The 16,345-nt window shown below is 36.2% G+C and overlaps 1 protein-coding gene across 1 annotated transcript; it reads right to left on the bottom strand.

Moving 5' to 3' along the window:
• Positions 1 to 2,823: 2,823 nt before the first annotated feature.
• Positions 2,824 to 8,230, bottom strand: LOC126708008 (protein IWS1 homolog 1). The gene is made up of 11 exons (XM_050407802.1): positions 8,006 to 8,230; positions 7,391 to 7,922; positions 6,676 to 6,795; positions 6,107 to 6,327; positions 5,871 to 6,000; positions 5,707 to 5,769; positions 5,538 to 5,615; positions 4,911 to 5,002; positions 4,747 to 4,812; positions 4,480 to 4,633; positions 2,824 to 3,027 (listed from the first exon to the last, which is right to left on the bottom strand). Exons 1-11 carry the CDS (start codon positions 8,023 to 8,025, stop codon positions 2,929 to 2,931), a joined length of 1,575 nt encoding a protein of 524 aa, XP_050263759.1. The 5' UTR covers positions 8,026 to 8,230; the 3' UTR covers positions 2,824 to 2,928.
• Positions 8,231 to 16,345: the final 8,115 nt, after the last annotated feature.

Genomic DNA, 16,345 nt, shown 5'->3' with positions numbered 1-16,345 from the left:
CTCTGGGTGACTGTGCCCATAATTTTCAACCTAGCTCCATTTTCCATACCAAAACACAACTAACTCTAAGAAAAAGGCTGAACAGCCTAGCTCACTCAGCCACCCAAATGCAATCTCCAAGGACCTACCATGTCTAGGAAACATCAGCCCATGAATTTAGGTTACTTTATTTCCCAAAATATGCAAAAAGCAAGGCATCCCTCTTACCCAATTAAATCAAATCTGACCCAATTAAATCAAATCTGACCATAACTTCTTTGATTCATACCTTAGGGTTCAAAGCCTCTTCTATTAACTAAAAACAATCACTTAGAGCACCCTAAGTCCAATACAAAAGGCCCAATCAGATTCAAAATGAACTAGCCACGTTCTACCCACATATTTGAAACTTCAGAGTAAAACCTCATTCAATCAGTCAACAATCTCACAATTCTGAAGTTTGGGGGTAGAAATATGGGTACAGGGGAACATTCTCTCTCTTCCTCACAACCTCTTCAATTCCCTCTTCTCGGTGACTATGGGTTAAAGTTTCAAATCTGTTATGTTTTTATGGTTTTCTGCACTTTTGTTACAAGCATTTTGATTATCGCTTGTCAAAACACCGTTAACCTTTTGCTCATTAGACATTTGGAATTTTGGACTTGATTCTCCACAATAAACACCTCTAAAGAACCCAAGGGGAGATTCGGGTCATTCTCGCATTTTCGACCATTGTCACAAAAATTTCCCTGACACCAAGGGGCTGTTTGGATTCATTTTTTTTATCACTCAATTTCCATCACTCATCACTCATAACTCATCACTCATCACTCAATTTTTCACACCTGTTTGGACCATCACTCACTTCCCATCACTCAATATTTTTCACACTATTTGTGGGCCCTATTTCTGTCACTTGGTCAGATTTTTTTTTCTCCACTTTTCTCTCTTCTTTCTCTGTTCTTCAGTTCATTCTTTTTTCATTTTTCTTTTTTCTCCCTTTTCACCTTTCTCATCTCAAATTTCTCATCCAGAACAAAATTAAACATGCATAAATATATTCCAGAACAAACCTAGATTTCTCAATCATAAACAAAAAAAAAAAAAAAAAAAAAAAAAAAAAAAAGCAAACTCAAATCTGCCCAAGTCATTAATGTTGATGTTGTTGTTGTGGTTGTGGTGGGTTTCAGAGTTTTTAAGGAGTGGAACGTCGGAAACGATCGGTTGTTGCTGTTGCTACTGTCGGAACTTGGGCACCTCAGAAACGGGCCAGCCATGGTCTTCTGGTCCATGACCGATTTGACAAGGGCCGCTCCGGCTAACAACCCAGACCCGTTGCCAGCTGAGTCAAAACGATTGGACCCATAGCCGCTGCTACTGCTTCATGATTTCACAAACCCAGATCACCAAACCAATGAAAGAAGAAAGGAAAAAAAAAAAAAAAGTTCAGATCACCCGAACCCAGTGAAAGAAGAAAGGAAAAAAAATAAAAATAAAAGAAAAGAAACCCAGATCACCGAACCCAGTGAAAGAAGAAGAAAAAAAAAAAAAAAAAGGAAGAACACCGGGGAGACTGAACCTAGGAGAAAAAAAAAAAATAAGAGGAAGAACAGGGGAGATCGAACCCAGGAGAAGAAAGGGAAAAAAAAAAAGGGGAAGAACAGGGGAGACCAGACCCATGATAAGAAAGAGAAGAAAAAAAAAAAGTGCGGCTGGTACTATTTGTGGGTCCCTCATGTGTGTTTAATTACAAAAATACTATTGAGTTATGAGTTATGGAAACTGAAAACACATTTTTGTGTGTTTTCAGTTTCCATAACTCATAACTCAAAAATAAGAGAATTAAGTGATAGAAACAGAGTTATGGAAACAAAGTTATTGTTTACCAAACAACCTTTTTGCTATGGGTTCCATCATTTTTGAGTTATGAGTTATAAAAACTGAGAATTAAGTTACAAAAATTTGCCAATCCAAACAGCCCCTAAGTAATCAAGTGTTTTTTTTTTTTTAAATTACATTGCATTGACCCGTTTATTTGCATATCTCAGGAATTGCCCAAAAATTCCTGTAAAAGGGAGAACTTTGGTATCCAATACATAGTGTATTTTTTCCAAAAACAGACACTTCATTATTTCATTCCCAAAATTAGTCGGAATTTTGTAAAATAATTTCTAAATATTAATTATTTAAAATGATACTATTTTGAGTTATTTGAGAATGTAGCCTCTACTTTAAATTATATTCTAGAAACATAATTTCAGTTGACTTGGCTGAATTTTAAATGATTTTGTTTTAAAAAAAAATACTTTTTTATTTTAAAAATATATTAGATATTCAAATAGTTTCAAAACATCATCAATTTTAATCATTATTCTTAAAATAATATCTTATTAAAATTTGCCCCAAAATTAAAGTCGCACAAACAACCTCACCTCCAAGGCTAAAGAATCAATTTTCTTTCCTTATTCTCATGGGCATCCAAAAAGACCCTGTATTTTCTGCAAGGGAATAATAATAGATACAAAACAAGAGAATTTTTTTTTTTTCATAGTTAAATTATCACATGAAGAATGCTAAGATATTACAAATTTTACTACTTAACATTTATAAATAACCTTAGTAAAATTTGTTGGTTAAAATTTTTGGCAATAATGTGTTAAAAAATTGCAGCCTAATTATAAAAATGAGAGACAACACAAGAAAAGCTGAGATAAGAAAAGAAATGATAGTTTATTCTTTTAGTCTCTGTTTAGACCTCTTATTTTTTCAAGAAACCTAATTTAATTAAAGGATGATGTTAGAGATTTCATTAAACCTCTGATTCTCAATAACAACATATAGAGATTAAAGGAACAAAATGTTTCAAATAATATAAAGGTAACAAAATTTGAATATTTAATATAATTTTTTTTCCAAGGCACCCTTTTGCCTAGTAACTGAGTTGTAACATTACAAATATTTGACCATACCACGACCCTCCACACTAAGTTTTGTGGCTTGAAGCTGCTTCTTCTTCGGTGCCTTCAATTGCTGTAACTTCTTATTCATCTGAGATTAACAAGTTGCATTCTGAGTTTAGAAATATAAAAACAAAGAATTCGCAATGCATATAGGCAAAACTAGTCACGTGTACTCCTGCTTACACAGACATACACATGCTCACAAAAGCAAACTTGCCGCCTAGGGAAAATCACACCAAAGATAATGAACTTGTGAGGTTCATTAATATACATCTTAAGGCAGATTAAGTTACAAATTGGTCCAACAAATCATTCAACCCATCCCAATGAAAAAAGGAAGAGGGAAAATGATTCGATAGGATTGTATATCAATATATCAAGAAAATGTCATTTACACAGCTCAAATTTTTATATTTTAGTTATATCACGTATAGTCATTCACAAACCACATCCATTAGCAGCCCAGAAGAGTAGCACAAGAAGGGGAAAGGATTGCATATGCAAGATATCAAGAAATTGTCATTCACACGGCTCAAATATTTAGATTTTCCTTAGTTAAAATAAAGTTTAGCTACAAAATTAGTTATAACCTTAGGCTACAACCTTCCTCAATGTCTTTTTATTGAAGGTAAATTTTGACAAATCTACTATTGAATCATATCTTCTTCTTATATTTTTCATGCTTGTAAAATTTCTAAAAAATTAAAGATCAAGAGTTATGTCATCAATAAATTGTTTAAATTGCAAGTTTTTGTAATTTAAAATTATGCATAAAATATAAGTTTATAGATCATATAGTTAAAGATATCCAATTGACACAAAATTTGTCATGTGTATTGAGATCATAAAAAACATGCAATTCAATAGTTAGATTTCCAAAATATGTAGTAATGTTTATTTTATTGAATAAGGTTGACATTTACTTGTAACCCATAAAAGCACTAGTTTCTCTAAAGAGAAGTTTTTTGGAAAAGTTTCATGAAAACCATATTCATTTGGGCCATCAGATAATCATTTTGAAAGAATAGATATAATGACTTTCAAATCAGATCATTCCTGTTCACCACCATTAAGCTAATGCTGGAACCTAGGACTTCAACAAGCTAATGCTCTGGTTCTAAGACTGAGAAGGAATTTTGGGTGAAAATTATGTTATACAACAAGCAAAAACTTATAAGAGCAAAGCAGAAGAGCATAGGTGAAATTTAGGCAAAAGTGTGAGCCTTGCCCCTTTAGTGAATTTTCATCATCTTTAGAATTTCTGATATCATTGGTTGACCATTGAGGCTTTTATAGAAATAGGCAATTGAGCAGAAAAAAGTAATAACTAAAGGCAATATTCCCCTACAATTCTAAACCACTCTTTCTTCCGGATATGGAAAGTGAACAAAAGCAACTCATTTGTGTCCAAATTGGAGTAAATTATCTAATTAATTGGAAACTAAACATCTCCATCACTCTATTCATGCTGACTTCAAGAGATGCCCACAGGTAGTTTCACTAATTCTAATATTTAACTTTTCAGCAAAGGAAAACAAACCTTTAAACGACGCTGATCTTGTACAACTTGTTTTGCACGAGCTCTAATTTCATCTGGATCAATCTTAGATTGTGGACGAACCACAAAATCTAAAGGAGTTGCTTCTGGCCTTGTAGCGTGCAACCTGGAAGATGATTGACCAGACTTGCGTTCCCTGCAGTGTAATAAAACTTAACATCTAATATGATATGGCATTGGAAAATTGTGCAAAAATATAAATAAATTAAGGCGTATAGGAGCAAATATATGTCTGTCATTGCATCATACCGTGAAAATTCATCTAAACCAAGATCACCGTCTCTAGATTCCATTCCAGCAGCCTTATTAGCCGGCCTACCAAAATTAGAATAAAAATTAAACATAAGTATATATAAATTTGTGTGTGAAAGCAAAAAAATTGAGAAATGTGCAGAAGAGTTCACAAACAGTACTTCTTCACAGGTGGCCTTCGGTATGGAACCCTCTCATCATCAACATTTCTCATCTCCTCAAACCTAGTACTCTTATTAAATATTGGTCGACTCTGCACTCAAAGTAATGAAAAGAAATATTCAATATTAATGAATACAATATGAAGCCCATTTACAGATCTACATGGGTTGTTAAAGAAAGAAAAGAAAGAGACTACATTTAAAAAAATATAGAAAATATGTGGAATCAGTTGTTAGCAACCTCATTCGTTCCATATATGAGTGGTCCCACGCAGGGAAGTTTGGCGATTCTATTGTATTGTTTATAGAGTCCTTGCCTTTTTGTACATAACTTTTTCTAGTCGTAATTGTTTAGAGACTGCTTTGTTTTTCTTTTTTTAAATTCATGGTCTCTTTTTTAAAAAAACATTCTTACTTACAAAAAAAAAATCCATAAAAGTATGACAAAAATGCAACCACTGACTGAAAACATAAGAATCAGAAATTTGCAACAGAAATAGGAACCCTTGTAAAAAACAATCAATTGACTAAAAATTAAGGAATTGAATGAGGTAGAGGAAAACATAAAATAACACTAGTAGATTAAAACATATATATACTTAGGAGTTGAAACATGTATCACATTACCCATTTATCAACCAAATCCTTCGCAAGTTTTCTGTTGGATGTGGTTTCCTCATCAGATTTTGATAAAAACATAATGACCTGCCCAAAAATATAGTCAATCAGTCAAAGTTATTCCTTCCATATCTGAGCTGCAAAAGTTATGGACTGATTCTTCCAAGGTCATTCCTACCTTTCCAAGACCACTTTTCTTCAGTTGTTCTCTTCTATCATACTGCTCTAGATCAATAGGAAACTGCATAACAGAAGCAACATATCAGAGGCTACATATAGTCCGTCAATGATCATTATTACTGCATGTTATAGACCAAAAAATGCTGGGAACTCTGACTTTACATCAGTCAAAATCTTCAGAATTGCAGCACGAATATTAATGTTTGGTAAGCTTCCATCAGGAAGAGGTTCAAGCCAATTCTTTAATAGAGTTAGCACTCCATGATCTAAAAATTCTTGTTGAAGCTGCTTCCTGCACCAAGATTGGTTGACACAGAACATAAGAACCTAAAAGATACAAATTACTGATGCTATTAAAAGAGAAGAATTCCCAAAAATACTGATGGCAGACTGTTTACTTTGAAAGGACCTCAGTCAGAAGAGGCAGTTTTTTTAATTTATTAACAGCAGGCTTTGCCTGTCTATTAAGGTCTGCATCCTCTTCTGCTGTGACCTCAAGCTCAGCCATGACATTCTCAACTAGCAACGCAATTTCTGCAGGGCTTCTCTCATTCTTCTTTCTTTTCTTCCCCATCTTAAAGAGCTCCTTAATTTCATCATCTTCTTCACCCTCTTCTGCCTAGAAGCATCCAATGATGGATAAAAAAAAAAAGAATCAAGATACCAACCAGGCAGAAATCAAACAATCAATAGGAATGAGTTGATAAGCAGATTACTCAGTCAACAACATAGAAAAATACAATATCAGCTACAAACCACTAGCACAACAAATGAAAAAAACCTCAAACTTCAAAAATTTGAATCAACTAAAATCAGCATGTACTTTATGCTATTCTAGGAAGAGCTTATTAAATGAAAAAACAACATAAACAACAAAAAGAGATGCACAGCAGCCTTACATCATCCGTACTTCACCTGAAATGTATAAATATATAAATATATATATATACAAAAATGAAAAATTGACCTGAGGAGCTTCACCAGGAGAACGCGGCTCATTACCACTTCCATACCCATCAGCGGGTTCCACACCAGTGTCATCTATGAAGTTGTCATCATCCATAGTCCTGGAACCCTCTTGATCATCCTAATCCATTAAAGAGTGGGAAATAATTAAAAATGTTTACTAGGATACTAAAAGCATAGATAACATACAGAACAAATGGATTTGTGGTAAACTATGATGAATAAATCTTCAAGGTCCCAAGATTTATTAAAAAACACTAAAATCAGAATGTTAATTCCCAAAGCAAATAAATGAAAGGTTTAGCCCTTCATAATCTATTTATTGTACACACACCACACACAAAATACATCTGAATGCAAAAAATGATAGAGTTCTGTATGAACCAAATAAAAACTTAAAAGAAATCAGCAATGAACTAGAAAAATATAATGCCGGAATGTAGAACACATCACAACTGGCTCTGAGCATTATCAATTACCCAAATTCCAGTCATCTTAATCACAAAATTCCATGGAAACAAAAACATCAAAGCACAGGCTTTGAACCCTGAAGACTGAAATAGATTTCGCGTCCCAAATCAAAACCATAAACAAAGAAGTCACAACCAATCCCAACTTCACCTAAAACTAGTTTTATCATTTGTTCTTTGATAGGTGTCATAGATGATGATGTCAATAGTATAAACCAAGTACAGAAAATCAAAACCCTAGAATACCTCAGAATCGCCACCAGCAATAGTGTCCCACATCTCTTTGACCTCACCATCGTGATCCTTGCCAGACTTACCAGAAGAAAAGCCTCTCTTCGAGTCACCGCCACCCTTTCCCTTTCCCGAAGAAGAAGAAGAAGAAAACCCTCTCTTCTCTCCTCCTTTACTATGCCTCTTTTCCTTCTTTCCACTACTTTCCTTTCCCTTCTTCCTCTTCCTCTCAAAATCATCATCCTCCTCCTCCCCCACCAGATTCCTCAACCCTAAACCGTCGTCTTCGTCTTCGTCCTCATCGATCAAACTCGGAGCCACGATCTCCTTCGCCGTGTCTCCACTCTTCTTCACCAGCCGCTTCCGCGGCTTCCCGGTCTTCAACGACGCCTCGTCGTACACCGGCGTCTCCGATCGCTCTCTCTGTTGCCAGTTTTCCTCATCGTCGTCATCTAAGAGATCCTGCCCCCGCGGCTCCGGAGATTGCTCCCGATCCGACTGTACGTCGTCGAAGTCCATCAATGGCTCTCCATCCTCGTCACGGAACCTGAAAATTTTCCAAATTTAATTTCAATTAATCGAAGTCAAAAAAACCCTAATTTTGAGAGGAAGAGAGCAAAAAATACATACGGATCGTCTTGGAAACCCATAATTGGGTAATGAAAATTAGAGAGATTTCAGTGCGAATAGAAAATTGCTCTCAGAGATTTTAACGAATCCTCTATAAGGCAACCGAAACAACAACAAAAAAGAAAATTTCTTTAGTGTGAGAGAGATAATGGAGTTTGAATTTGAGCGCAGAGAGAGAAGCATAAGAAAAGAGTAGTAGGTGGAGCTGTGGTCTTATACGGTGCGGAACTGTATAGCATTAAAGGTCGGTTCAGGTATTGTATTTTATTGTATGGTCAACGATCAAGCCACGTTAGGATATAGGATTACCATATTCTCCCCCGACCCTCCCTACGCAAAAGAGATATATATATATATATAGAGATATGATTAGCGGGTTCCTTTTTCGACCAACAGATTTACGATGAATATACGAGGGCTGTTTGGTTTTTAAAAAACCGTCGCTCCTTCCGGAGATTTGAATTTAGGTCCTTACTTCTACACCTCATAAGTATTTATATTTATAGAGTGATCATCGCACCAAGAGTATGCGGTGGTCACTATTTTCAACTTTTTATCACTCAAATATTTCTACTTTTTGTGGGACTCATACCTAAGCACTTGGTCAGAGCCTTCTGTTAGCCTACGGGCAGAACCCTCATTCCCCACCATTTTCTTCGCTTCTCATTTCCCCTTCACCCCTGCTACTCTCCCAAAATGCAAACCCAAACCCATAAATATGTAAAATAAAGAATCACTCAACTCACCCAATGCTTCTTCTATTTCCCCTAAAACCTCTGTTCTTCAAATGTTTGGATTTTATGATATTATTTTCTTCCTTCCTTTCCTTCCTCTCTACCATGTAAACCCATCCATGAAAGAAAGTTGTGTTGATTTCGTGATAAATTTTCCAAACCCTCCCACCAAAGTTTCAAAAATCCCAAACAAGAAAAAAAAAAAGAACACCTAACACACAACACCACGGTGTTCTAAATACAAAAACAGGACAAATAAAAGAAATATATAAATAAAATCTAAACAAGTAATGGGTATTTTGAAACCCATTCATGTTTGTATTTTGAAACCCGAAATTCAAATCCAAATTCCATTCTTCAAACCTAAATCAACCAAATCCCCAAATCCACAAACAATTACAAAGGAAGGAACTTTCAACTCAAAGAAAAAAGAGAAAACTGAGCAAATAAAAAGAAAGAAAAAAAAATGAAGAGGGTGGAGCTTGAAGCTTGAAAAGTTTGTTTCTTGATTTTTTTTTTTAATGGGTTTGAGACATCCTTACTGGATCATGGAGTGCAGTGAAAACCAAAAATATTTTGTGATGAAAAAAAAAGAATGGAGCAACGAAGAACAAAGAAACAAGAGAGACAAACAGAAAGAAAAGTGGAGAAGAAAGAAAAAAGAAAAGAGGAGAGTGGCCAGTGGGAGAGAGAAGGAAAGTGACTTGACAAGACAGTAGGTCTCGTGCATGTGTGTTTAATTATGAAAATGCCATGAAAACTGAGTTTTGATAACTTGAAAACACCTAAAATGTGTTTTCAGTTTCCCTAACTCATCACTCAAAAATTAGAAATTTGAGTAATGGAAACAAAAACTGAAAACATGTCCAAACACACTACTCAACCGTGGGACCCAACAATTTTGAGTTATAGATGATGGAAACAGAGTTATTGGTGATGGAAACTGAAAATCCAAACAACCCCTGAGTTTCATTGTTGAATCCATTGGTTCGAATATAGGAAATTGTGAGTTTGAATAATAACAAGTTTCACTATTATTTGTACATTCATAGTAGTATTTAAGCAAAGGTAGCAACCATATGCATGAGCTCCCTTTTTATCCATTAAAAAAAAGGCAAGAATTTGGTTGCAACAATTCCTACATAAATCATTGTATTCATTTTGTTTTAAAGAAATCAACGGCAGTTATCAAAGTTAATAAAGTAAAAGTGAAATTCACTTAAATAACTTGTCACATTACACAAATCTTGAAGCACTTAGGCTCCGTTTGGGAGTTCATAAGGGAATGGAATGAAATGATCATAAGGGAATGAAAATGAATAGAATGGAATGTATTTAAGCAAGGGAAAGGAATGGAAAAGAATGGAATGAAATGGAATTAAGTAATTTTGATTGGATGTTTTAAAATAAAAGAATGGAAAGAAATGAAAATGAATAGAATGTAAGTAATCTTGTTTTGGAGCAACATGGAGGAAATGGAATGGAATCATTTTATAACAATATTACTATTAGACCCCTACTTTAAAATAAATAGTTGAATATATAGAGGTATTTTGGAAGTTTTTGTAAAAAAATCATTAAATCTAATTTCATTCCCTCTCATTCCTCCCAATTTCGGGGGGAATGAAAATTTGAGGTTTTAAGGGAATAGAGAGAAATAAGTGTTCCCTCCTACTCATTCCATTTCCTCTCACTTAAACTCTTAAATAAGGGAATGAGCTTTCCATTCCCTTCATTAAAACTCTCAAACAAGGGAAGGAAATAATATTTTAAAATTATTATTTTCATTCATTTCCATTTCATTCCATTCCCTCCTCCTAAACGAGGCATTAAAGAAAAATTTATGAACATGTGTCTATTTAATAGCTTGACACATGATCATTATGCAAGAATTGCTACAACAAATCCTTGCCCTAAAAAAATGGGAGTATCATCAACGCACTTGTGGTGAGCTTAATATCTAGCTCATTGGATATTGAGCTCTAGAAAGTGATTGAGGTAAAGTTCAACGGAACTTAACTTAGTTAGGTAAAGTGCCAACTTTTGAACCACAAGTAGACAAAGTGGAATTGGGTCATACTACATGTAGGTAATTTGTAATTATCCAAAAATATAAAATGATAAATTACGCAAAGTTCCCTTGAGATTTGAGGGGAATAATATTCCATAGTCCACTCTCATCCTTTGAGCTTAAAGAAATCAACATATTAATCACTCCTTTAATAACAGTAACAAAATATTTCAAATTTTGAACAAAATTTCTCAGCCAAACCCTAACCACTGTTTGGTGACAATAACATACACCCAAAAATAAAACCCTTTCACTAACCAATAATTAGGGTTTCGTCGGGGGGACAATTTCAAATTTTTTAATATTCTTATTATTGTATTAACAAAATGAATAATGTGTTGATTTCTTCATATCTCAATGAAGGGGAGTGTTACTTCCCTTAAGATTAGGTAGAGTGTTATCCTCTCAAATCTCAAGGAAAGTTTTCATAATTTACCCCCAAACAATATATCATTGTCATTAGACCCATTGGATAACAAGAAAGGGAAATTCATTGTGGAAAGTATATTTGCACTTAAAACTTTTTTTTTTAAAGTTGCATTCATCCAAATAAACAAAATAATAAGTTATATAATCTAAAACAAACCATCAATATCATATTCAAAATTTAAAATTTTCAGATCTTATTATCAAATTTATGAGTTAGATATTATTATCAAATTTAACTTTGGAATTTTAAAACAATAAATCTAGAATGCAAAATGATCCAAAGAATAATAAGTGAGTTTCTCACAAACGGGGATTATGGGTTCTCACCTGGGACCAGTAGGGTGCTACTATGGTCACGTCCAGGTAGGGAAGCCACACTAGTCGCCCCCCTTTACTCATTTTTTGTTTACCCAAAAAAAAAAAAAAAAGTCTTGAATGCAAAAGTTCACCCTTTTTTTTTTTTTTTTTTTTACAAATAGTCTAACATGACTCAATATGAAAATAATATTGTGGGGCCCAATAATTTGAGGCCCTGGCCCATTTATTCATTGGGGCCCAAGGCCCGAGCCGAGGAAGGTTATAGCCCAGGCTCGGTAATACGAGTACAAAATAGTCTTGGGACATAGCCGAGGACGATTCAGTCCTCGGCATGTCTGAGGTCTCACTGAAAGGAAGGGCAAAAACGGTATAGGAGCAGCTTGGAAAAAATCTAAAAATATCTAGGTCAATAGAGAAGGATACGCTGGAAAGTGTAACGACCAGGGAAAGCTGCCCTTACTGCCATTCAATACTCTGCACCTGACAGAGCCATACTCTCCAGCTTTTACAACCACCCCCAACCACTCTGGATATGGGCTGATGGGACAAGTATCAGTCTTGGAAAAGTCGATCCTACACGTAGACGAAGGATAGGGAACACATGCTAGTATAAAAGGAAAAGTGGGCAATCCAGAAGGGGGCTGGGAAAAATGGCCAAAAACCAGAGCCTCCCAGCCCGCCTCCTGGAGAAAGACTCCTAGGGCGCACACACTTTAATTATGTATGAACACCATAGAAAACCCACTGTCTTGTGACCAAGGCCTAGCCTTTCAAATCCACGCTCTACAAATGATATTGTTTAGGCCTTTTACGTGCGAACCCAGCGTTATTACGGGTCGTTACAAATCGAGTCCTTACAATTGGCGCCGTCTGTGGGGAAGGCTTGTGTGTTGCCATAGGCAGTAGGTCGAGACAGTTCTCTTGTCATTTCTAACAGCCGGTTGTAGTGTTCTAGCGTAAAGTTCCACTAGGAACTATGTTTATTTACTAGGGGCTACGCTTCATATCGTCAGTCGCACGGATGGTTCTAGGGGCTTGGTTGAGGATCTAACTCCTCTAAAACCAAGGTCTCATGCCATAGTCGAGGGGTTAATTCCCCCAACTACTTATCAAAAACTGAGTTTTGGACAGAACCAAGGTATTGCATGGTCCTCGGACTCAAACCTATGGGGAAATCAACTACTTAAATATTTATCAAGTTTTGGACAGAACTAAGGTATTGCATGGTCCTCGGACTCAAACCTATAGGGAAACCAACTACTTAAATATCTATCAAGTTTTGGACAGAACCAAGGTATTGCATGGTCCTCGGACTCAAACCTATGGGGAAACCAACTACGTAAATATCTATCAAGTTTTGGACAGAACCAAGGTATTGCATGGTCCTCGGACTCAAACCTATAGGGAAACCAACTACGAAATATCTATCAAGTTTTGGACAGAACCAAGGTATTGCATGGTCCTTGGACTCAAACCTATGGGGAAACCAACTACTTAAATATCTATCAAGTTTTTGACAGAACTAAGGTATTGCATGGTCCTCGGACTCAAACCTATGGGGAAACCAACTACTTAGCAATATCTATCAAGTTTTTGACAGAACCAAGGTATTGCATGGTCCTCGGACTCAAACCTATGGGGAAACCAACTACTTAGAAGAAAAAAAAAACTGAGTTTTGGACAGAACCAAGGTATTGCATGGTCCTCGGACTCAAACCTATGGGGAAACCAACTACTTAGAAGAAAAAAAAACTGAGTTTTGGACAGAACCAAGGTATTGCATGGTCCTCGGACTCAAACTTATGGGGAAACCAACTACTTATCAAAATCGAGTTTTGGACAGAACCAAGGTATTGCATGGTCCTCAGACTCAAACCTATGGGGAAACCAACTACTTAGAAGAAAAAACCAAGTTTTAGACTGAACCAAGGTATTGTATGGTTCTCGAACTCAAACCTGTGGAAAGGTCAGCTACTTAATAAGAATTCTAAGTTGCTCAATCCTCGGATCAAGTACCAGAAGTGGTTAAAGCTATGAAAGTTATTAGGAAGATGGTGAAACGCCTTATTACTCGGCAACCTGTAGGGGCTGTTCATTTTTGGGTTATATATCCTCGGATGATTACCTCCTACAATGCATCGAGCATTCAGCTGTCATCTCGACTATTTTTGGGGTAAGTATTGTTTTCTCAGGTCGGCATTATTGTGCCAAGCAACTCTGTTAAGTTCATAATAATATGTTTTATTTAGCAAGGGTTTCGACCCTAAGTGTCGTTTGTTCAGGTTGGCATTATTGTGCCGAACAGCTCTCATAAGTTCATAATAGTATCTTTTATCTTGGTAAGGGATTTTGGCCCTAAGTATCGCTTTCTTAGGTCGGCATTATTGTGCCGAACAATTTTATTAAGTTCATTATAAACATCATTTTCTCAGTAAGAGGTTTCTGCCCTAAGTGCCATTTATTCAAGTTGACATTATTACACCAGATAGTTCCAATAAGCACAGAGCGAGATCTTTTCATTAACTGGGATTTCGTCCCCAAGCATCGTTCATAGTATAAAAAAAAAAAAAAAAAAATTACAGGATAGTACGTCTCTTCACGGCATAACTATTTCGAAAGAAGAGATAGAATGTACGAAATCAAGAAATGACGACCTTTATTAATGTAAAGAGGTGTTACAGCGTACAATGAAGGGCTTAAACAAAGCCTATATAGAAAATGAGTTACAAAAAAAAAAAAAAACAAACAAACAGAAATCTTGTTAAGCTCTGCTCCTAAGTCTTTCCAAACTCTGCCTCAGTGGCACCCATATTGAGAAGAGGGACTTCCTTGGCGGGAGAGGAGAAGAAGAGAAAGAAGGAAAAGCACCAGGATGGATCCAGTGGTGGAAAGAAGAAGAAAGAGAGGCAAAAGGAGGCACCAGTGAAGGAAGAGAGGAAGAAGCAGGGATACTTTGTCCCTGCGTCAGTCCTAACTCCTAACACGCTGGTGCCATGTTAGCTATGCTTGTAAGAGAGCGGCTGGTACTGATAATGGGCGACCCCAGCTCAGTCGCGCCAAAAGTTTGACGCGATGAGCCCCTACTTCGGATTTTGGCTGAAAGGAGGGTAAGAAGGATCTTGAGTCTCTGTCATCCCTGCCCTGACCGAGTCATTTTGAGCTTCATAAGAACATGGTATTTCTGGGAAGGGTATGGTTCCTTCATTACTTACTCCTATCTCGAATGTATCACAAGTTAGGATGTAACTAGCGGATAAAGTAAACTCTGGAGGAGGCTAAGGGTTTCAGATTTCAAAATGATTAAAAGGGTCTCTATACAAGAGAAATAACCTCTTGCTTTTCTTCTTATATGAAGGGCAAAACGGAAGGTATTTAATCTGTCCAGATTTTCAAGAAAATCTGTGAACGAGAAAATACCCGTTCCACTTCCCCATACCGTCAATAACCGTCGAATTTAAATGGTCTCGTAAAGGGAAATCATTAAAGGCGCGTTTTGGATAATCAAACAGCAGGAATGTATTATGAATGAATTCAGAGGAATGTCTCGTAGCCCGGAATGTTTCCTGGGTAGATGAAGAGACACCAACATTAATGAAGGACAGAGTTAAACGAGCCGTGATAAAAGCTTAGCATTACCAAAACCCTTCTCTCCAACCAAGAGGTCGGACAGCAGGATTTTGAGGGGCTATTGTGGGGCCCAATAATTTGAGGCCCTGACCCATTTATTCATTGGGGCCCAAGGCCCAAGCCGAGGAAGGTTATAGCCCAGGGTCGGTAATACGAGTACAAAATAGTCTTGGGACACAGCTGAGGACGATTCAGTCCTCGGCATGTCCGAGGTCTCACTGAAAGGAAGGGCAAAAACGGTATAGGAGCAGCTTGGAAAAAATCTAAAAATATCTAGGTCAATAAAGAAGGATACGCTGGAAAGTGTAACGACCAGGGAAAGCTGCCCTTACTGCCATTCAATACTCTACACCTGACAGAGCCATACTCTCCAGCTTTTACAACCACCCCCAACCACTCTAGATATGGGCTGATGGGACAAATATTAGTCTTGGAAAAGTCGATCCTACACGTGGACGAAGGATAAGGAACACATGCTAGTATAAAAGGAAAAGTGGGCAATCCAGAAGGGGGTTGGGAAAAATGGCCAAAAACCAAAGCCTCCCAACCCGCCTCCTGGAGAAAGACTCCTAAGGCGCACACACTTTAATTATGTATGAACACCATAGAAAACCCACTGTCTTGTGACAAAGACCTAACCTTTCAAACCCACGCTCTACAAATGATATTGTTTGGGCCTTTTACGTGCGAACCCAGCGTTATTACGGGTCGTTACAAATCGAGTCCTTACAAATATTATTCTAAATAATAATTATAAGTCCATAACTTACCACTTAAAAAGTTTGTGCCAAAAAACTTAGGATCGTACTGTGACTTTTCTTTTAAAAAAAAAAAGTTAATGTTACTTGTCTTAAAAAAATAAAAAAAAAAATAAAAAAAAAGAGAGTTAAAATTGCAAGATAAAGAAGAAACATGACTTTTTTTTTTTCTCTCTCTTTAAAAGAAGTAAAAATTAATTGATGCCCACTTTCCTAATAAATGTTTTGCGATCACATGTTTAGCTATATTTTTTTATCCCACTTTCTAAAATAAATTGTTCACATGTCCATACATACACAAAAGGTCACCTTATGGTAGATTATGTATATGTCATGCATCCTCATGTCATTCTAGGATAGATTGTCCATGTCATTCTCACATGTCATTCTAGAATAGATTTTA

The sequence above is a fragment of the Quercus robur genome, chromosome 12 (genome assembly GCF_932294415.1).
Source record: "Quercus robur chromosome 12, dhQueRobu3.1, whole genome shotgun sequence".
Classification (NCBI taxonomy): domain Eukaryota; kingdom Viridiplantae; phylum Streptophyta; class Magnoliopsida; order Fagales; family Fagaceae; genus Quercus; species Quercus robur.
Note: the sequence above shows the minus strand (reverse complement) of the source record. Positions and strands in the feature narration are given on the sequence as shown.

Coding starts and splice junctions, on each gene's coding strand:
- LOC126708008 (XM_050407802.1), bottom strand. CDS start 8,025: ATGGGTTTCCAAGACGATCC. Junction 6,796..7,390: donor TTGCTGGTGGCGATTCTGAG/GTATTCTAGGGT, acceptor TTAATGGATTAG/GATGATCAAGAGGGTTCCAG. Junction 5,616..5,706: donor AGAAAAGTGGTCTTGGAAAG/GTAGGAATGACC, acceptor ATTTTTGGGCAG/GTCATTATGTTTTTATCAAA.